The sequence below is a fragment of the Microcebus murinus genome, chromosome 6 (genome assembly GCF_040939455.1).
Source record: "Microcebus murinus isolate Inina chromosome 6, M.murinus_Inina_mat1.0, whole genome shotgun sequence".
Lineage (NCBI taxonomy): Eukaryota > Metazoa > Chordata > Mammalia > Primates > Cheirogaleidae > Microcebus > Microcebus murinus.
In genome coordinates, this window is record NC_134109.1 from 76,760,959 (window position 1) to 76,783,853 (window position 22,895).

Consider the following 22,895-nt stretch of genomic DNA (forward strand, 5'->3'; position numbering starts at 1 on the left):
TCCCCAAAACACAACTAGTTTTATTCTGTTGTGATGTCTAGAAGAATCATTTTCTCTTTGGGTCCATTTTGCTCCATTTGCAAGTGTTACTATGAGGCTATGGAGGAGTCTCTAGGAAGGTCTAGCAATGAAGACCCTCATTATTTTTTTCTTTGGTAACGATTTACTGATATCATTGGGAAAATCATATCATCTCCATGAGGTGCCAATTTTCTAAAGAAATTTTATCTGTTTGTCTTCAGAACAAATATGATTCATTGTAATACACTGAAATGGGCTTGCCCACAATTGTTTAATAAAATTGTGTCATTAGAAGTATTATTTAAAATTAGTGAACTACTGCCTGGGGCTGGAAATAATTTTTATTGTATAAAGATTTTCTGTTGTAATGGAATTTGACTTACTCATAATATCTAAAATTCTGAATTCACTTCATCACTAACCTGATGGAAAATTCACAGGCATTATATATGTAGGGTATGGGACAGGCAAGTTTTCCTTCTGAGGTCAAATTATTGGCAATTCTTCAATTAATCGAGTAGAAGATGAATTGAGATGGCAGGATATTAGTTCCCGCTGGTAATCTAAAAACATGACACTCTTACATCTTTACTAATGCTCACATCCCCAGGCACACAGCATCCTAAAAATGTTACCCTGAGTGAGAGCTACAGAGTACTCATTGCTGTGATGGAACCAAAGTATGGATTTGACTTATCTGCTGAGCTTTGGATCTGGGGCATCTTTTTTAGTCTGTGGGTTATGGCCCCATTTCCAGGAAAATCTATCTGAGCCTAATGTAACCTAGCAAATCTTTCGAAGAAATAGTCCTGTGGGAGGCAAGTTGTCATTTTCTGACATATTATTTAGGGCTCAGCTCAGATTTCGTTCTTTCTTCTTTCCCCACTTAAACCCCCTGCTCATTCTCCATGAGCGCCATTTTCTAATTAAGGAAAATGAAATTTGTAACGTGTAGAAGGGAGACATGAACTCCCTTGCCAGCCAGCCTCGCTCCTCCCTGCACGCCATTAAAAAACAGAATCCAGGGGTGTTTTTTTTTTTTTTTTAATTGGTATCACTTTGTCTTTAGTGCAAAACACATGGCAATAATTTAGTGAACTCCAGTGTTTCTCTTGTGGCAAATTGATAGCATAATTTTATTATGAGTGGAACAATGACTTCTGGGAGCAGGAGAGATGCTCCCAGAACTACACATAACTCGGTTGACTAAATGTAATACTTGGAGAAGGTAATGAAAATAGAGCTGAGGCTCAGCAAGGACGAGAAGATTTCAGTTTCTCACTCCTGTCAAAAGGCTACTCAATAAATCATACCTGAAGCTTATTTAATGTCAGAAGCCAGTAAGCTGACAAAGTACACTGGGGTGCTCACCTCAGAAAAGGCACACTGCGTCATGTGAACTCTGGTCCCTGGACCTCATGGGGTCATAGAATCTGTCTATGGATTTTAATAAGTAACCTATTATGTTCCCTTTGGTGCTAATTATTTTACACATCACTTGTTTCCTGTTTACGGACAATGCTTTAGTAATTTCATTATGAAAAAATTACGAGGAAAGTTAATCCCTATGACTTTTACTGTTCTATTCCACGGGGACTTTCTACTTTTCTCCCTCACATTCTTCTTCGACAGCAGCTCGTTCTGTCTAACACAAACACACAAACACAGAATCCATGGGAACATCACAAGATAACAGAAAACCTGTCAAGAGCGAAGCAAAGAGCTACACTGAGTCACACAGATCCAAGACTATCAGGATTCAGTAACTCCCAGCTAAGAAAGTGTCTGGAATTTACCCTATCTAACCTGGCCTCAGGTAACACAGGAAATAAACCAGCTGTGATCAAATTCCACTGTGCTCCTTTCTACAAAGGTTTACGAAGAGGAAATTTGCCCATGGGCACTCTAGAATAAGGTGCATCTTTTCAACTGCACTGACACGTAAAACAGTAAGGATCAGGTCAAAACAGGAATAATAACAACAACAAAAACAATGACAACAAACAAACAAACTACTCTGTCCATCCCCTTATGTATTTTATGGCACCCACTTTGAGTAATCTCATCCATCAGACTATTGGAATCTCTTTTGAAGAGAGTCCTTTTCTGAATTTTAGAAAACAATGTGCAGAGATACGGAAAGTTAGTGTGTGTTTTGTAATTATTAAGCAAAATGACATTCAAAATCTAGGTTCATAATGGAGGACAGTTTCACTTTCAAATTGCCAAAATGCCAACAGGTGGAACTATGCAAATATCTGTGACCATCTCTACTAAAGAGATCTGTCAAAAATGGAAAAAGGAATCCTCTAGCAGATATTCTCATGATACACCCTTAGTCAAGGATGACCCATTACTTCCTCAAGAATTGACCTGAAACCACAAAAAAGATTTTTATTAAATCATTAAATAGACCATTAAAGAGATTTTTCACCTACGAAATTTGAGGTAGATTTGAATCCAGATCTTTGGGGATTAACTCACTGTTCCACCCACTGCTTGAGTAATCACTGCTAAAGTTTGTTGCTTATCTAAAGGCTTTAAGGAAGTTTGGAGCTCAAGAGGCGGACATTAAACAGCCTGAAACGACAGCCTGAAGGGACTTATCTAAAAGATTAGCTGTATCTAGAGAAACACGGGAAATCTTATATCTCTAAATGTTTACCTTTCAAGAGAAAAAGAGAAAGAACCTTGCATGTGTTTCAGTCTGAGTGCAGAATTAACGATTCTGGATGAGGGCTGGGAGTTAGCTGCAAAATTCTAACTGAATGATCCATCAGCAATAATGATTCTGATTCCTGCACAAAAACCAAACCAAGCCAAATCAAAAATAAGATTTTCTATTATGATTATAATAAAACAATAAAGCAGGAAAAAGACTGAAGAAAGCAATATGAAAAAGAAAACAAAATTAAGCTTCTCTCTATTTTTCTACCCAAGTTTCTAACAATTTTGCAGATAAAAAAATAATCTTCCTTGTTTAGCGAATATAAGGAACAATTTCAAGTGTCATGAATTGAATTCCTGGAGTAAGCACCGGGAAGAGCCACCTAACCGATGCTCACTCTCTTATACTTGAAAAATCCTGCACAATGAAAACAACGGCAATAACAACAAAACAAGTCCTCAAGATCACGAGGTTAATAAGACCTACATTTACTCATTAACAGAGCAGATTCTCAATTAAGTAATTTTTAGCAGGCCGCTCTCCAGTGAATGAATGCATGAATGAATGAGTGAAGTGAATGAGGGTCAAACACTATTCATAAAGTACTTATCTCCCTGAGAGTGAATTTTTAGAAAGAATTTAAAGATTACTCAATACTGCAAGGTAATGGAAGAAATCAGGAAAAAAGAATTACTGGTAAAGGAACCATGGTGGTAAAAAGGACTGAAAATTTAGAATCAGGCTGTAGCCACCAAGACTCCTATTTGTAAGAGTAAAAAATTTTGAGACAGTAAATAACATGGCATTGGCATAGTCTTCCTTTTAATAGCTGCTAGTTTAGGGGCTCATTTAAACTTTGCATTTACAAGTCCCCTTTCTATTTTCTCCATCCTAGAAATAAATTAGAGGGTAATTTGGAAATTCCTTTTTTTTAAAAAAAATGTTTTCTTAAAATGTAAGTTTTACTTTATCCATCTGTGACTGGGCTAGGAATACTTACTGAATCAATTGCTATAGGATGATTGTGTGATATTTTTAATGAGTAATCTTCATTTTTTACCTATTTAAAAATAAGTAAATAGCTAAGTCGGTATTACCCTACTTTAAAATCATGCAACCCTCTGAAATATAGACTTTTATTTCTGTATTACTTTGAGAAACCATGTAGATCATGCCAATTGAGATTGATAAAGGGCTTATTTGAGTAAACCTTGTCTCTCTTCCAATACTGGTCTAATGAAGTGCAGAAGAAGGTAGAGCCTTGTGCCTAACTCGGAACTTGTCTGGAGTTTATTGTCTTCATCAATGAAAGAGAGGGGGCTAATTCTTAAAATCTTCAAATATCAAAGAGTTGACATGCTTAGCCAAATTTATTTCCATATTTCAAGAGTTTGGGGAAAATGGTAACTTTTAGCATGAGAAATTTTATCTTCCCAAAAGTTCTAATTTAACTATTTTCTTTAAGGGGCATTTTTTTGGAACTGTTTCAGAAACTTGTTGCATTCCTTTTTTTGTTGTTTTGTGTTTTCTCTGTAGCACTGTACTTTTCTCTAAACGAGGAACTTTTTTTCTCCCCTTATTGGCATTCCAACCTAGCAAAGGAATATGCATCCTGAGATAATGCTGCCAGCTTGCTATGAAAACCATATTTCATTCTTTCTTTGCAGAGCAAAAGGGAAAAAGCACAAAGGAGCTGGTATAATTGAATGTAAAGGATTGCAGCAAACCTCCCTTTTGAGTCCCCTCGCTGGCATTCCCTTCCTTTATTTCCCCCCTCTACTCCTTTTGTTTACCACTTTTAAAAGGCTCTTGCTGAGTCGTAGCTGCTTGCCCAAATTTGGTCTGAATCTAAATTTCTGGAAATGGTACTCCCATCTCTACAGGATAGAAGATGTCTAGAAATGCTGATCTGACACGGCAATGGATTGGAGACACAGCTGCCTAGGTATAATAAATATCTTCGACGTTCAGATCAGTGTGGGAATTTCATGAATCTGCTGCAGGAAGTAAAATGGGGAAATATGGTAATACTTCCTCTTATTCAAAATTGGTATGCCATATGTCCATGCCCTGGTCACCCCCAGTTAACATTTGCTGTAGACAGAACAAAATGAAATCCACTTAAATTTCAGGGCAATCCCTCTGGTTAAACATTAATCATGTGTGTTTTTCTTTTCACATCTTTTAATCTTTCTTCCCACCTTCTTTGGGTTTTCTTCTCAGAAATCACTGCAGGTTCCCCCAAGAAATGAAAATATGATCATGGAGACAGAGTGATTGGAACCTGTATAGAGATGGAAAGAGACTGGAAACCCTACTGCTAACACAAGCCCAGTTCTTTGACCCCATGAACGACAACTGGTAAGAAAACGCTCTGGCTCAGCAAACGACCACATGGGGCTAGTTGGAATCGCACCCCGTGGCATCTCTGCCTCCTTCCATGCCTACTGATTTTTCTGGCACAGGAAGTTATCTGAAAGAAAAGCATTTCACCTCAAGCTCACCAAACTGGAGTTCAAAAGCATGCTTTTTTGTATTCATTTCCTCAGCGTCGGCAGTTTCAGCACATTAAATGCTGACAATGAATCTAGCACCTGGCAAATCTGACTTGAGATTCAAATGGATTTTTATTCGGAAACATAGATGTTACTTGGAAATAATCACTGAAGACGGCAGCTATGCATTTAACAAATGGCCGCAGTGGAAATTGCTGAGCAGAGAGAGGATATTTAGTCCAGCAGGCTTGCTCCCTTTAGGTTTATCTCAACTCCACCTCCCTGGTTTATCACTCTATCCTTCAATCCTTTCTCTCTTGAGATAAAAGTGTCCAGCTGTCTCTGTACCTCATTTAGATTTCTTGCACCACTGGCCAATTATTCCATATGTTTACTACAAAATTATTTTACTCAAATCCCAGCTTACTCTTGATGCACTAATATCACAACACATTTCCTGGTGTCTGCTCTCTTTGCGGTGGAATGACAACATACACACTTTTGAAAATGCACTATAAGAAAGTGCAACCTTTTCTACCACTTACCCTGCATCCTACTAATCAGGCTGCATATTGGGCTTGAAAAGTCACTGACATAAGGCCTAAAATTGACCGTGTCTTGAAACTTACCTAGTACACTACCCTTCAACTATAAGCAGCAAAGAAAATCATCTGGGCACCCAAATCTATCTGGGCTGATGAATTCCAGAGGAAAATGACTGCTTTCCTTAGGCTACCACTCTGTTCCTGTCCATATTTTAATCAGGGCTGAGATCTAACAGTACTGCCTTTTCAGAGTGCTCTTCACCTACAACATGTTTTCACACACAAATTATCCTTTTGTCTCAGCATCGTTCCATTTTACACATAAGAAAACCAAGTCACCTGGACGGTTAATAAGCTTTCATAAAGAGCAAGAGAAAAGGGCTAGAAAAGGAAACGGGTTCTTTTCTCTCAGCACTGTCCTTTAGTCCTAATTGAACAAGCCCCTACACATTCTAGAAAAATTCATCAACAGCACCACATTTGAAATAGGTAAAAACAAAACAAGAAAACCCCTGCTGCTTCCCATGAAGAAGTTCTGCAAACTGAGCGCCGATTATGAAAAGCTGTTAGACCTAGAACGACTGTTGTTGAGACCATTTCGACAGGAAGGTGGGGCAAAGAGAACGCAGATATTTAATCTCAGCTTGAGAGGCCGTAGAAGGATATATTAATATAATCGATCATACAAAGGAACTCTCTGACCACCTTCCACTGGAAAGTTCTTTGAAATTTAAGTTTTATGCTTTTGTATTTGGGGGCTTGGAGACAATCTTCTCTCAAGGAAGCAAATCCTTTATTCCTGGTAAACCTGCAAAATCCATCCCGTGGATTTTGTGTGGTTGGTATACCAGTAGGCTATATTTATTGCAGTGGCCTGAGTTTTTAAAAGTACAGGATTTCTTCCATCTAAAATTAATCTGGAGACAGGAACTTTAAAGTTAATATTGTAATTCTGATATAGCGTTGAGGGAAGTTATATGAGAATATGATTTTTCCCATAGTAGTTTTTTAGCTTAAGGGACTTTAATTATATCAAAGTTAAAACTTTGCTGTATTTCAATGATTATTATTGTCAAAGATGTAGAAATGCATCTCAACGAATTACTCAAGCAAGAACTGCCCTATTAAAAATAGATATACATATTTTCCCTTTTGTCAATGAATGCTTGTATGTCTCCTGAGAAAATATTAGAGCATTAATACCCAAAACTTTCCTTCAAAATGTCTAACTTTCACAGTTATTTGAAGCCACTTACCTCCTAGGGCTCCCTAATCTTACCTCCCTGGCATCAAAGAACTACAAAAAACATCTGAGAAACTATAGAAGTCTATCTTTGTTTAATATAGAAGCTATTCACAGTAAGCTGTCTGCATTAAAATTTTTCTCCCTTAAATATCCCTATTTCCCCCTGGAAGAAATCTCTTTTCCTGTTTATAAGCTTTTTAATGAATTCTTTACTTATATCATTGTACAAAATCATGTTTCTTTCTCATTTTTACAATTATTTATTTTTAACTATTTTAACAATAGCTGCCATCTATTATATGTGCCAATACTTTGCTAAGCACTTAGCATGTGGCATTTCTTAAAGTCTTACAATTATATGAGATATACAGGACCATTATCCCCATTTTACAGATGAAAGAACTAAGGCTTAAAGGGGTTAAATAACTGCTGAAGGTCAAACATCTATCAAATGATGAAACCAGGATTTTAACCCCATGCAATCTGATTCCTGAGCTTGAGTGCTTACCCACCATGCTATGTTACCCTTACAACTTTAATCAATATTCAGTCCAATTAGACCATGTTTGCTTCTGCACCGTGAGGAGGGTATTCAGGCTGAGGATATTCGATTCTTTGCTGTTCCTCTCTCCTAATGCATGCACTATGGTTGTTTTGCAGTTGATTTGACTCTGCACAAACTAGCCAGCCTACAAAGCCAGTCTTATCAATTGTGATTAGCTTTGGCAGTTGCACACATTGAAGATCTGGCTATCATTTTTTAAAAAAGAAAGTCTTAATTAGGTGATTGATTATTTATGGACTTCTGAGAGCTAACTGTAGAAAAAAATGACTTAGTGCCATAAATTCCACTCCTTTCCTGAAATCACATTTTGATTTGGTTGCATTATCACTTTTTGCATACATTATTGCTTTTGCATACTTTTTGCATACTCCCTACTGTAAATACATTGGAAATGCCCACTAAGATTACTTCTTGCATTGTCTGAGAAGATATAATACATCTTTAATTCTCTTAATTACCTCCTAAACTTCCTTTTTCCTTATTTGTTCTGAAGTTCATCATTACTGACTGATCTTAACAGGTCTGTTTTTATTGCTTATTGCTCCCATCAAGTGCGTGTGGAGCCGTATTGCATATTACCATAGATGTTATTTTACAGGATGTGCTTAACTAACCTTGACCTTACATGGCCTTTCTATTTTAAAAGGTAAGTGAGAAGCAGAACTGGAACAGCAAGTCTTCCATGATTGTCTGATTTGTAGGTTTTTTATACTACTCTAATTCTTTGGATGCAAACCTTGCAGCACACAAACCTAAAGACCTGGCGTCAATCAGAGAGATGGGTATTATTTCTGGGTATAGCTGACTGATGAGTTTAAGGTTTAGGAACTACGCTCTGATTTCTTGTGCTTTTTGACTGAGAGCTTTCAGGGCCTGGAGAAATAGTTTTTAGTCCACTCCTCTCATCTCTCTTACTCATTACTTTGTAGTTAAGAACAGTGACTATGCTGCCTTTGAAATTAGATTGAATGGCTTTCTCTGTTTTGAAGCTGTCTTCATCAAGGCATTGGGCATGTTCAAAATGTATTAAAATAAGTGGTGTTCTCTTTTAAATTTCTTTTTGCAATCCTCAGAAATTCAGTCCCGAGACTATAAATTCTTGGTAGTCTTTTAGAGAGGTATTTGCTGTACTACACTCACAAGTCACACCTTATTACCAAAGTGACGGTAGCTGTTAACTAAGAATTGGACCCGAGGGCAGGATTATAGGATTTTTCAGAAGGAAGTGTGAAAATTAGGAAGATGGACTTATTTTGTACAGATGTAGGTGTCAACGTTTATACCGTATTATGGAAAGTATGCTGTGTGACAGACTGTCACATCCTAACCCTTGGCATTCTATGGCAAATATGGCTCAAATAATAGAGAAACAAGAAACCTAAAATATCACACCGACTGAACTCCTTGTACATGCCTTGGGGCTCAAAGGAATTCAGAAAGGAAGGGTGCTCTTTCCAGATCCCAACCAGGTGTCTAATTGTGGGAAATGCTGGTCTTTAGATACAGGGCTTCAGATAATAAAAATTCTTCACTCTTCAAATGTAATGACTACATCAAAAAGTACAGGTAATGGCTTATATGGAATAGCACTTTCAAAAAGAAAAAGATCAAATGTCAACGCTAAATATCAGCATAGAAACATTTCATTTTTCTTAAAAAATTCCCATCACAACGTTTCTGGATTGCCAAAAATGTACAAAAATTATGATTCTAAAACAATGTTAACTGTATCAAAGACTACTGTATATGTAGTAGTTCAGTCTGGTAATCAGTATGCTATAAAACGACATGTAGAGCAAACAAGTCTCCTACAGTTAACACTGAATGCATTCATTTTATTGTTTCAGACCACTGATAACTTGTGCTAGGAACATAAATGAGAATATATGTTTACATATATTATATATATTTACACTATGAAGCTCATATCAACATATAATCACATACACATCCCCCTCTGGAGATTAGAGCTTTCATTCCAAGTTTTTGGTCTAAAGGGTATCTTTAAATGTACATAGTTCCAATCTTTAGAAGAAAATTAAAGTGAATTCAAGTCTGTATTGTCTATCCTTTCTTTCTGCCTTTCTTTTCAGGTTAGCAGTTTATTTCTGCATTAATCACCCTGACAGAAGCAAGGCAACTCAATTTTCTGCTTCTGTAGGTAGGCACATCACTTTCTGTACAGCACTAGGCATGAAAAGGGCTGCAGCTAAGCTTTGGTTACTGGTGTAATTGAAATGCTATCCACACTATAGGGTGCATTAAAGTCAGATAACGGCAGTTCCTGTGGCCAATTTAAGTAGCTTGACTTCCCTGGGAAAAAAAAAATTGCCTGACAGATAAGGCAGACAAACTGGCTAATTCTCCAAGCATGTCTCTCATTGTGATCCTAGAAAAATGAGAAAAAAATGAATCACAGAACCACAAAATCAATTGACCCTCGGGTAGCTCATCAGGCAGCGAGCCTGATAAACCTAAAAGCTTTGTTAATGTCTGCCTGCCTGTATCCCACAGATAGAGCACTTTGTAAATGAACCTGCTTTGATAAATATATTAAGGAAAGCTGTGAATAAAGGCAGAGACTTCTCATTTGTAAATACAACCTCTGCTACATGGAATTAGAATGATAAAATGGAGTTCCATGTAATTAAGTTTGTATAAGGCCTGAAATCCGTGCAAATACTTTCCCTGAATTTTGAAAGAGAACTGTCAGTTCAATTAATCTGAACATCACCCCAAGAATGTACTGAACAAAATTAAGCTGCTGATAAAACCTGGGCCAGTATTTTGATAAGTAATTCCTATATCATTTCTTGGCCACTGTGATCATTTTATTTAATCCTCTGCCCCTCCTTTTCCTCAGTTACCCTCTAAGCCGTGTACAAAGAGTGGATGGTCCATCCACCACCACAGGAGTAATCTACCAAATCACAAAGCTAAAAATAGAAAAAAAACCTTTTTTTCCTATTTTAAAAAAAATTAGGGTAAGTAAATTTCTATTAGGAGATACTAAAGCCTGTATCTATCTCACCACTCGAAGCCTAGACAAAAGAATCCCTCCCCAAACTGATAACCCCTTGGGAGGACTGTGCAAAAAACACACAGTGTAACTGTTTGCAACAGGAACGACCCAAACAGAATTTGTGGTTCCATTTGAGAATTTTAAAGCATCGGAGATGGGAAAAGTGAGGTGAAGAAGAGTGACAGAGAAGAAAAGAAGAGAAAGAGGCAGACAGAAAGAGAAAAGGAATAAATCTTACAAAAACCATTTCCCTCTCCCTAATCACTACTTTCACTCCTCAAGGTAGAAACACAGAAGTTATCCTCCTCAGCTTCATTCGTTTTAGAAACAAAAAGAGAAAACAATTATTTAGAAATCTCATTTTAGCCATGGGAGAAAGACATTGATTTTTGGATCACTCACCAGTTGTTTACTTGGAGGATTGTAAGTCCTGTGTCTTGCGCTAACTGTTTCTTCTGCTCTTCGGAAGGGTACGGATGCTAATGAAAAAACAAATGTTTTAAAAGATGTATCAGAAGTTAAGAAAGAGTCACTTACGTCTAAGAATGAAACCACTTTCAGTGATTTCTTTAGCCTATGGCTTGATTTTCCTACTCACATCTTTTTTTATCATGTGTTGAGAAATATGGGCAGGGACAAGAATCTAGAAACCTGTATTAGCAGCCCCATGTTGCTGCCACACTCTGCAGGGCCAGCAGGAAAAGGCAAGGTCTTTCAGTTACTCCATTTCTTTAATCAGTCAGGGATGTAAAGTACTTCTGTGATGGCGTCAGATTTTTGGTTATCTACAATCCTTTCCCTTGCACTAAAGGGAGCTGGTTTCAGGCCCATTTTACTTTGCTTCCTAGAAAACCTACATAAAGCCCTTCTTCTAAGTTATCTTTGTTGAGATGGCTCAATATAATCATTATTTCCTAGTTATCTGAGGTTATTGACAGTAAAAGTTTAGAAGTGAGATAGTATATAATCACAACTGTTCTTGGAAGCCATGGCAACTGACTGAATGACAACATAGTTTACTTACAGTATATTTATGTCGACTCCTTTATGGGACAATGGAAGAGTCTTTCATTTTTACTGGTTACTGCTCTGGGTTAGCAGGGTCACATACAATGACCACACATCAAAAGGAGTCAATTATGTGCAATGCTTCATAGAGAAATTTTATATTTTACCTTAAAGTATGGCAATAAGAGAATGAAGCCATAGGTTTCAGTTGATTTAATTTTTTACTTCCCATCGAAGTGCACCAACATTTATAATAAACAGTTCTCCCATTATCAGCCCAGTTTCCTGTCTCGGTCTGATATCTAGGATTGTTATTTTAGATTTGTGCATTTACTTTAAAAGACACTGTACTGGCATGCACATAATTATGAAACATGTCTGTTAAATAGGTCCCTGCTCTAAATTCACTGGCTTTCTTAAACAAAAAAGTAAACTTTTATCCAGCATGTCAAAGTCGTTCATAAACTAGAAAGCCTCCGGTAATAAATATTTCCCATCAACATTATTAAGGGGTGACATTAGGAACAACAAAGTATTCCATTCAGAGCATTCTAATCATTCCACTATTTGAGAAAGTGAATGTTTTTCAATCATCTGAGATTTTATTCTTCAGGTATTTCATCTTCTATAATAGCATACATTATCCAAAATGTGCACAATTACTTATTAGCAAACCCAAATGCCATTAGGTTAAACAAAATCCCCCATATAGCAAAAGGGGTTAACTAGATTTGTATTAATATAGAAGCCAGGCTTTTAATATTCTGCAAATGTTAACAAAGAAAGATGATAATGTTGAGTTAATATGGGTTAAGCATAAAATGAAAATAAATTTTTCTGATTGCGAGGTGTTGACACTTTTTTGGCTAGGGCCTCCAGCCTGTTCCTGAAAGCTGTGTAATTACAGAAGGCTTTTCCCCTCCTTTCCCCCTCCTGCTTCGAGCCTACCCACATTAGTAATGACCCCTTCACTGCTTCAAAAACCACTAATGGTCTTCAGCACGGGCAAGAAAAATGAACAGGATAAATTGGAATCCACAGTCAGTAATTTGCATCCTATGAGGCTGCTTTGGCCACTCACACTCATTCCTCGCCATCAATCCTGGCCTGTCAGGTGCTGCACTCTGCCACCATGACAAATACTCCTCCTAACACTCTGATTCGTCCAAACAATGTAATTGTCCTCTATTCTCCTTTTGGTAATGGAGATAATGAATGACTGCACAAACAAGAAGGATTGCTCATCACTAACGCTGGTGTGGCTTCAAACTGGAAAAGGCCTAGAGTACAAATTTTAATTGACTGAAAACATGGGTGGTGGGTGGGGAGGCAATAACGAAAAAAATAAAAAAAGAATCCTCATCATGGTATTTTCCTGCCAAATTCGAGGGAGGAGCGCCTTCTGACTTTTTGTCCCTCTGAGATTTTGAGAGGCTAGGTTTATAGGTTATTGGCCCAATGGAAATAAATTTTGCAAATAGCAAAAATGAAAATGAAAATAAGGATGCATCAAAACAGAGTCTAGATCTGCACTGGTAATGTGCTGGTAATGTCTTCCAGCGTACTGTTGCTTTACATAGAGTTTTCAATTTTTTGTGTGTATTTGGGCTTGCTCGCTGTTGTGATGCATTTGCCCAAAACAGTTCTGACAAAATGTGGGTTATAGGGTGTGTGTGTGACAGACAGCAAGAAAGAGAGGGAGAGGGAGAGGGAGAGGGAGAGGGAGAGGGAGAGGGAGAGGGAGAGAGAGAGAGAGAGAGAGAGAGAGAGAGAGAGAGAGAGAGAGAGAGAGAGAGAGAGAAGGCTTAGATGTAATAAAGGTTTAGGATGTTAAGAAAGTGGAAGAATGGAAAAGGGATGCTACTGGAGAGCCAATTCCTTCCAGTTTGATTGTAAATTCTGATTGAATAACAAGAATTCTTTCCAGTGTTTTATTAGGAATTTAGTAGAAGACCACAGAATTACATAAACAGTACATTTTATCTTGGGAATCCCTGAGCTGTACTTTCACTATGAAAGCAGTGGCAAATTCCATTCACAATCATTAAAAAAATTGGTACCTTACCAAAATTCACCTTGCACAGATGGCTTTTTTTTAATTAATAGGGAAGACCATAATAACTTTAACTTATTTAAATAACGGTCTGTGGTTTTTGAACATTCGTGATTCCATGCCCCTTTTATACATAGGGTGGACTGTTTATCTGAAAGTGCTCTGGCAGTCAGCCACTATATTTCTAAAATTAAAAAAGGAGTAGAAAACAATCAGCTTCCAGAGGAATTGGAACCATGGCAATGTGTTTTGGATTAATTTACAAATATATGTATATATTTAAGGCCAAACTGTGGAACTAGAGAATTTCTACTACAAGGTCTATCATATGCATTCTTCTGCTTTATTAGAACAGACATCATATTGAAATAATAAACATGGGAAGCCTTCACTTCTTCTTTGATGTATATTACTAAATGTCTGACTGGCTCAGATTTAAAATAAACTTTGGTATGTTTGCACTTGAAAACTGGAAGTAGACCACAAGCAATAATTTGTTGTCAGTTTCCATATTTTTGGACTAAGGCTATAGTTTAGTCTGCTCACTGTTGGGGGCAACTCACTCTGGTCTGGTGGCCCAGAGGTGGCCAGCTTACAGATCAGAGCACGTATCGTAACATAATAACGATGATGATGATTCCCTTCATCAAGAAAGAACCAGCATAGGTTAAAGTTTTTCACATCTCAAAATAATTCTAAAACTACTGTTGAACAGAAGAAGTGAATTGCAAAGATCCTTTTACTTTGAATATCAACTGACAGCTGTTCAAAAAGCTAGTAAGATATGTATGGCTTACGACTTAATGCAGATAGAAAATATTTTTAAATTGTCTTTCTTCTAAGGATTCATTTGAAAGTAAGATATTATCTTTATTCAAGTTACTGACTTTGGTTGGGCCTTATTTTTTTCTTTTCAGGGTTGATCTGGTTTATCAGGCACATGGAAATAGATCCACAATATCCTTAGAATACATCAGTGGGATAGTTTTGCAGCTGAAACCACCTAATAATCATCTTCTTTTCTGACTAACCCCTCTCCAGTGATGTCCAAACTGAAAATGATTTATCATAAACTTTATTCTACATTGAAAGGATTTATACTGATGTTTTAAAATTTTAAATGATACTTTGAATCACCTCATAAATTAGAAGTGCACAATGAATGAAAAGGTAATATTTGGAAGGCTAAAAAATTAGAATTAACCTAAATGTCTATCAACTGGATCATAGTTAAATAAAATGTGAGGTTCTCATGAAAAGCTTTTCTCCACATATGATTGAGTGAAAAAAGCAAGTTGTAGAACAACAACATATATTATCCATTTTTGATAAATAAATAAATTAAATATATGCATATCTATGCTTTTTGTGCAAGAAAAACATCTGGAAAAATACACACTGAATCATGGTTCATGTTGTCTAGGGCATAGGGTAGAAACTTTTTGTTGATATACTCTCATATTGTCTATGTGTATATTGCTTCAAATCATTTTTGTACAAATTTAAATACAAATTTAAAAAATATAATTAATGTATTATAATTGTAAGTAGTTTATACATTTCATATTTTTTAAATAAAATCATAATCATTTAACTTTTTATACTTTTACATTGTGGCAACTCTCACTAGATATTTTTTAAAGCAAGACATTGCCAGGATCAGTTCTGCCTCTTAAGTTACTTTCCTACCTGATAAGTCTGACTCACTTGCTGGTCTATAAAGTTGACTAGATAAGTGCTATAAAAATGGAACAATGTGCAAATTGTCAAATCACTTCTGTGATGATGCAATACAACCTCTTAAACAAATGGTCAAGTAACTTGTTGAGCAGGATCTCAGTTTGAATAAATACTTACTTGGAAATTGATCATTATGATGACCATTTCATTTTCCTTGCTCCCCTCCAAAACAAATATTTTACAGAGTTAATCCAGGTGAACATGATTTTGATGGTGCCACTCATACATGAAACCCTCTAAGTAATTTCTCTAATGTGGACAATGGAATGCATTGGGCAGATGTCATTTATTGATCTAGGGCCATGCTTACTGGAATGGGGTACACATAGACATGCTGAGGACTTAACCCCTGGATAAATAAGTGTATATTCCTGGAATGCCAAGTTTATTTGATGGTCATTAATTTAATACCTTTTTATTATGTAAACAAGAATTCCCATGCTATGAATAGGATGTATACATCTCCTGAGTTTGGAAGGTAAAATAAGAAATAATAAAGACATTTTAAACCTATCCCATCCTTGTAGTGGAAAGTAATCTCCTTTCTATCAAATTCCCATAGTATGGGTATCGTGCAGGTGGGGGGGAAGGGGATGGGTTTATATATATACATTATAAGTGTAATGTGCATTGTCAGGGGGATGGACACGCTTGAAGCTCTGACTCGAGGGGGGAGGGAAGGCAATAGCAATGTATGTAACCTTAACATTTGTACCCCCATAATTATGCTGAAATAAAAAAGGGGGGAAAATTTCCATAGCATTACTTGGTATTTATAAATTTTAGCTTTTCATTGTCATGTCTTATTTACATCTCTCGGAAGGTAAAACCTTGGGATTTTTAACTTTTATATTTCTCCCTACTCTTGTCTCAGCGCCTTTCAATATTTGCAGAAAGAATGAAAAAAAAATAGACATAAGTTTTCATCCAAGCTTTGTCAATAGTTCTGTCACCTTTAACAAAGACTGTGCCTTGGACAGTCTCTGTGATGGTAAAATAAAGAGGTCTCCGAAGGTGTACATGGGATATTAAAACATCAAGAGAGAATATAATAATAAAATTTGTGATGGTTAATTCTCAATCTCACTGACTCTTTCTGTGACACACACACACACACACACACACACACACACACACACACTCCTTTCAAGTTGTCTGAGCTTCTAAACACCGTATCAAGATGCAGTAAAAACCCTTTGCTATTCTACTGCCCACCTAACTTCTGTTTCTACCTGAAGCTCTTATACATGAAACAGGAGGTATTTCTTGATTTGGGTTGCTATATTTAAATCTCTATATTCTCTTGACTGTTTATCCTTGTCTCTAGCTCTTGAGATCAGAATCACAATATATTAGAGTCAAAAGGTTTTTAGACAGACCTTGGCCGTAGACCTAATTTATTTAGATGAGAAAACCAAGGCTCACAGGGCTAAATGATATGTATGAGGTCATATAAATAGACCTTGGTAAGAGTTGGGATAACCACATCACCTGCTTGCCTGACATTTATTGGAGGACTTTCCCATTCTAACATTAATGTTTTTTACTGAAGTGTCATTTCCCCTTTCTTTTGGTAATAGTGCCCTGATTTTACTTTACGGATGTGCTCAGGGGTGGTTAAGTGACCCAGGTTTAGCCAGTCAACACAAGTCATCTTGCTGGCTGCATTCAAGATGGAAGCCAAGTTAGGTTAATAGGAGTCAGTCATGGAACTGTCAGGTGTTCTTTTTTCACTGGGGTTAGTCAGTAGGGTGTGTGCCTGGAGTTGCTGATGGCCACTGCTGCCACCAAATGAGAAGAACCTGACTGAGAATGAAGCTCATGTAGACAAAACCAGAGCCAACAGATATAGAAAATAGATTCCTGATATCATTTCTACATCTGGTTTCAGCTTTACCTAAAACTAGCCAGCTTTCACTTTTCAGTCACTTGAGCCAGTAAGTTAGTTCTGAATAATACACATGGCCCAATTTAGGTCATCTAGACCTTTCTCAGGTTATTCCCTTTCCCCTTCCAGCAAAAATGGTTGTCTATTGTTTAAAAAAAAGAAAAAGGAGGACAATGAGGAATAAGAGGAGGAGGAGGAGGAAGAAGGAAAAGAAATAAAAATAAATGACTCATTTTGCTTTAACCTATACCTACAGACTCTGGTCAAACATAGCAAAAACTAGAGAATTTGGTATTTATTTATTTATTTTTATTTTATTTAATTAATTATTTTCTTGAGGCACAGTCCCTGGGTAGAGTGCTGAGGCATCAGCCTAGCTCACTATAACCTCAAACTCCTGGGCTCCAGTGATCCTTCTGCCTCAGCCTCCCGAGTAGGTGGGGCTACAGGCTCACACCAGGACGCTGGCTGATTTTTCTATCTTTAGTAAAGATGGGGTCTTGCTCTTGCTCAGGCTGAGTCAAGCAATCCTTCCACCTCGTCCTCGTAGAGTGCTAGGAATACAAGCGTGAGCCACTGCGCCCGGCCAAAAATTTGGGATTTAAAAAAAGTTTATCAGAGTTGTTATTCCAACAGTTAAAAAAAAAATACAAACCACAAAATTTGGAAGATAGAGGCATAGAGGCTTAAGTAGACAATATATACATGGAATTGTGAAAATTTTGTGTCTAAATAGAAAAAGCAAAGGTTATAAGGTGAAATTTTGATGATACTTTTTTAAAAATGACCACAGAGAATAAACTTCAGCATGTTTCATATGTAAATTGAAACTCTTAAGGGAGATGAATATAAATTTGCTAATCAAAATATACCTGAGAAGCACATTTAGACTCAAAAAACTTACGGCAACCAATGGCTGTGATAACGCAAAATGACTATTGCAATCTTCTGGCTAATTTAGGGTTATTTGATTTCAGTACAATTCCCTTACGCAGCTGCTGAAGGAAGAGCGTATTTCCAATGGTATGTGATCACAACATTCCCTTCCACAGTCCAACCAGTGGAAAACTCCCAAGCCAGAAGCAGTCCCTCCTCGCACCCCAAACTTTCCCGGTGCTTTCTCTCCTCCTCTCTTGGGTTTTTCATTTACTCCATATTATCTTTCTGCATATATGTGCACTTGTGTTAAAGCCCTCAGTGGACTGCAAACTATTTGAGGGCAGAGTTCAAGAATTATTTAACCTTGAACTTTCTACAGCACTTAGTACAGTATTTCCTACAGAATAGGTCCTTCAATACATACTTGTTATTGAATGCATTTGTTCTGAAATTGACACTGCTTCTTGATAGAAAGGACCAGCTGTGCCAAATATATAATGCATAAATACCCAGATAAATATGGAAAGATTCAATCATTTAACTGAACATTTAGCAATATTTGGGTATTTGAAAACATCTACTGAATTTTTTACTTTTCATCCAGATGTTTGGTGTCATGGAAACAGACTTCGGATTCAAATTAGTAGTTTTTTTTTTTTTTTTCTAATGCCAGATATATATTTGGGAGGAAGAAAATGTGACTATTTCAGGAAGATTCATTTCCATTTGAGTTTACATGGAAGTAAATGGATTGAATTATAATAATCACATCCTTTAACATTCAGGAAAGGTTTGAGAGATTGTAATAATAGCCAGATCCTAAGAGATTAACACATTTGGTTGATACTTGGAGCCACAGTGGGAAGGCTCATTGAAAAGAGCAAAGAGAAAAGTACACTCTCTTCTGCAGATAAGATAAAGGAACACTGAATGAGCCTGATGGATTATTGTATAGAGATTTTAAGCACAGTTAAATCTGTTATTATTAAGATATAGATGAAATAGAAAAATGGAGAAGGAATTTTTTAAAGATATCCTAGCTAATTACTGAAAGGAAAAAGTGTCTTAGATTAAGGAGAAACACTTTTTGTATCTGCAAGGAGAAACATCATATATACATATTCTAACAGTACAGAGGGAGTTTATATGAATACGAGTGATGGAATTAAGTGATGGTCATATACCAACAACATTCCTTTTACCTCTAAACTTCCAAAAAGGCATAAAAATATATTAGAAAAACATATTAGAAAACATTTGCAGATAAGATTCAGAATTTCAAGCACAGTGAATATAATCGTTTTCCTATTGATTGAGACTTTAAAGCTGAGCACAGTCCTATTTTGAAAATAACGGAAATTCATTCCTAAGGCTAGAGAAAGATAATTTTTATTTAACATTTGTTAGGATGCTCCCATGAGCTGCTTGGCCATGCATGTTATGCTGCCTACATGGCTAATGGGTAATCTTACTAAATGAGCCAAAAGCCACAAATAAGGCCTTGACTCATTTAACAATCATTTCACATTTCCACACTATGACCAAATTAATATTTTATGGGGCCACTCAGTTCTACAGCCAGACCACTTTTCCAAAAAATTGAATTTTGTGCTTATTTATTTTATGGGTCATTTGTTGAAATAGATTTCAAAACAGGTTTAGACTATTTAGATTTTTCAGTGAACTGCAAAAGAAAAACTCACAGACTCAGAGTTTTAGAACTAGAAAGGACATTAGAGGTCATCTAATTCAAACTTCTTATTTTTTGCCTAACAAAACTGAGCAAGATGGCTGAAGATACTGAACCAAGATGGCTCGACCAAGCCTAGTTGGCCTCCTCCTCTCTTAAGATGTCCTTGATTTTCCCAGTGAGAAGAAATTTCACACTCATAATCTCAAAGAACATTTCTTATGGAACATCATATTTCTAGCTAGGAATTATAAATGCCAATATCCAGATTTTATCCTGTAAGTTATTTAATAACACTCATACCCTATGTATTCTTATGCCACCCTCTCTTTTTCCCATTTGCCAGATTGTATTACAAATACTTGCTTATTTGTCTGTCTCCCTTATTAGACTACACGCTGCTAGAGAACAGAGACTGGCTCTCCAAATTTTACTTCCAGAGACTAGTTCCATATCTGACATTTAAGAGGTACCCAATACATGCATGTTTAACTAATCAAGTTTGAAAATGCAAACAAGTGATTTCTTTGCATCCTAAAAATGCTATTTTAAAATCAGAGAAAGGGAAGTTAGTTGAGGTGAAAGCTAGATAGTACATGAGAAGGGAAATTTAAGGAAGAAGACAAAGAGACAATAAACACCAACTTATTTCCACATCAAACCTGAAATAGTGAAAATCAGCTTTTACTTAAAACAAGAGTAAAACTTTGGGTAGAGGACTGAGAAGAAATTGGCAAACCCAGATGGTGACATTGACAAGCTGTGGAAAAGAAATAAGTGCATGGGATGTTTCATTAACATTTAATTTCTTCTTGTTAAATAGGCTAGGGGTTGCTTTAAAACAGGATCTGAAGTATGTGGTAGAGAGTTATATAATGTCTAGACAACCAAGATACTTGTATCTAATCTTATGACAACAATCCTTTTTAACAGGTCCAGACACAATGCCATATGAGACGAAGTTAGAAGGAAATGAGGATTAGCAATTAACATTTCTTTAATAGCATGAAAAAAAAGTCTGGATGAAAACATATGGGATAAATGTTAAGGAATTATTAAGCAACATTCAAAACTATAATAAACAATTCCAGTATGTTTAGTCCAATTTTATTTGCACAGACTATGCAATGAGTAATTTTGTCTGATTTACCGTAAAAATACACGCAGCTCTAGTTTGACAAGAGAAAGCTAACACGTATTGAAAGAGGAAGGGGTTGTTTAAAGAAACTGAGGGTTATCTTTTTTCAAAAAGGTTATTATCTCTAGAGTAAGCAATGGAAATGCTGTGGATATTATCTTCTTTGCTCATCTCAGAGGACAGGATAAGAGAATGGGGTTAATGATAAGCTAAAAAGTCATAAAAACAAGAAGGAAGTAGCTGTAAACTAATGACTTCTTATGATGGACAGCAGTGGGTAAAAAGAGAACCTTAACAGTGACTGATGGTACCAGTGACGATGGTACCATCGTTTCTTGGTACCATATCATAGAGAAGGTTTTAATCAGCGGGGGCTATAATGAAACACAATCCCTTAAGAAGAATTAATTCTTTCATTCTAAAGTTCACCAAGACAAAAACTCTAAGGTGTAAAACACCAGTATTAAAAACTTGGTTCCCGGCCGGGCGCTGTGGCTCACGCCTGTAATCCTAGCTCTTGGGAGGCCGAGGCGGGCGGATTGCTCAAGGTCAGGAGTTCAAAACCAGCCTGAGCAAGAGCGAGACCCCGTCTCTACTATAAACAGAAAGAAATTAATTGGCCAACTGATATATATATATAAAAAATTAGCCGGGCATAGTGGCACATGCCTGTAGTCCCAGCTACTCGGGAGGCTGAGGCAGAAGGATCACTCGAGCCCAGGAGTTTGAGGTTGCTGTGAGCTAGGCTGACGCCACGGCACTCACTCTAGCCTGGACAACAAAGTGAGACTCTGTCTCAAAAAAAAAAAAAAAAAAAAACTTGGTTCCCAGGTTCAGAACATCTTTCTTTTTCTGACATATATAGAGCTTCTTTCTGCATATAAATGAGTGTTGGATAAAATTATACACGGAGACGAACACTCTTTTAAAAAGGTGGACTCAAAACGTTTGGCTTTTTTCTTGTTTAACTGTAGTCCCATATTCTTAAACTGTTTTGGAATTTATCTGACTTATTAAAATATGTGAGAAACTGGCCGGGCGCGGTGGCTCATGCCTGTAATCCTAGCACTCTGGGAGGTCGAGGCGGGCGGATCACTCAAGGTCAGGAGTTCCAAACCAGCCTGAGTGAGACCCTGTCTCTACTAAAAATAGAAAGAAATTAATTGACCAACTAAAAATATATATACAAAAAGTGAGCCAGGCACGGTGATGCATGCCTGTAGTCCCAGCTACTCTGGAGACTGAGATTGAGGTTGCTGTGAGCTAGGCTGATGCCACGGCACTCACTCTAGCCTGGGCAACAAAGTGAGACTCTGTCTCAAAAAAAAAAAAAAAAAAAAGTGAGAAACATCATTACCAGTCTGTTCACAAAATGCGACAAAATAAGACAAGCTCATCATTCAAGTATTTACTCTAGTTAAGCAATGTACTAGTAAATTAAGCAATCAACTACAATAACTGATCATAATAAGAAAATTCTTTACCAGGCCATCAAAAAGGTCAGTTAGCAGTATTTATTTTGGAACTCTCTACAGTTTTATCTTATCAATTTGTTTTTCCTTCCCTTTTTTTTTTTTGATAGAGCAGCCTGTGTAGTGAAAGTTAAACTAAATCAAGATGGAGACAGAAAAAGGTACTGCCACAAGATTTATCTATCTCTCATATACAGGCCTTGTTACTGTGTTATCTAATTTCTAGAACACATGAATACTTTAAATATAAAGTATTTCTGAGCATATGAAAAAAAATCACTTTGTCAATTTCCAATTTGTATGTAGAACAAATCAACTGATTAGTATCTATCTTTGTGTATATATAGGCCCTGTTACTGTTTCACCTAAGCTCTAGAACACATGAATGCTTTAAATATAAAGTATTTCTGGGCAGATGAAAAAATATTACTTTGTGATTTGTTTCCAGTTTGTGTATCAACCAAA

At 36.7% G+C, this 22,895-nt stretch overlaps 1 protein-coding gene across 7 annotated transcripts in view; it reads right to left on the reverse strand.

Moving 5' to 3' along the window:
• MEIS2 (Meis homeobox 2) overlaps window positions 1-22,895 on the reverse strand; it is a 202,300-nt gene that overhangs the window by 45,977 nt on the left and 133,428 nt on the right. For all 7 annotated transcript variants that reach the window (XM_012766356.3, XM_012766359.3, XM_012766354.3 and 4 more), the window contains exon 9: window positions 10,965-11,041. In XM_012766356.3, the coding sequence (XP_012621810.1) occupies window positions 10,965-11,041 (77 nt within the window). The remainder of the gene's footprint in view (window positions 1-10,964; window positions 11,042-22,895) is intronic.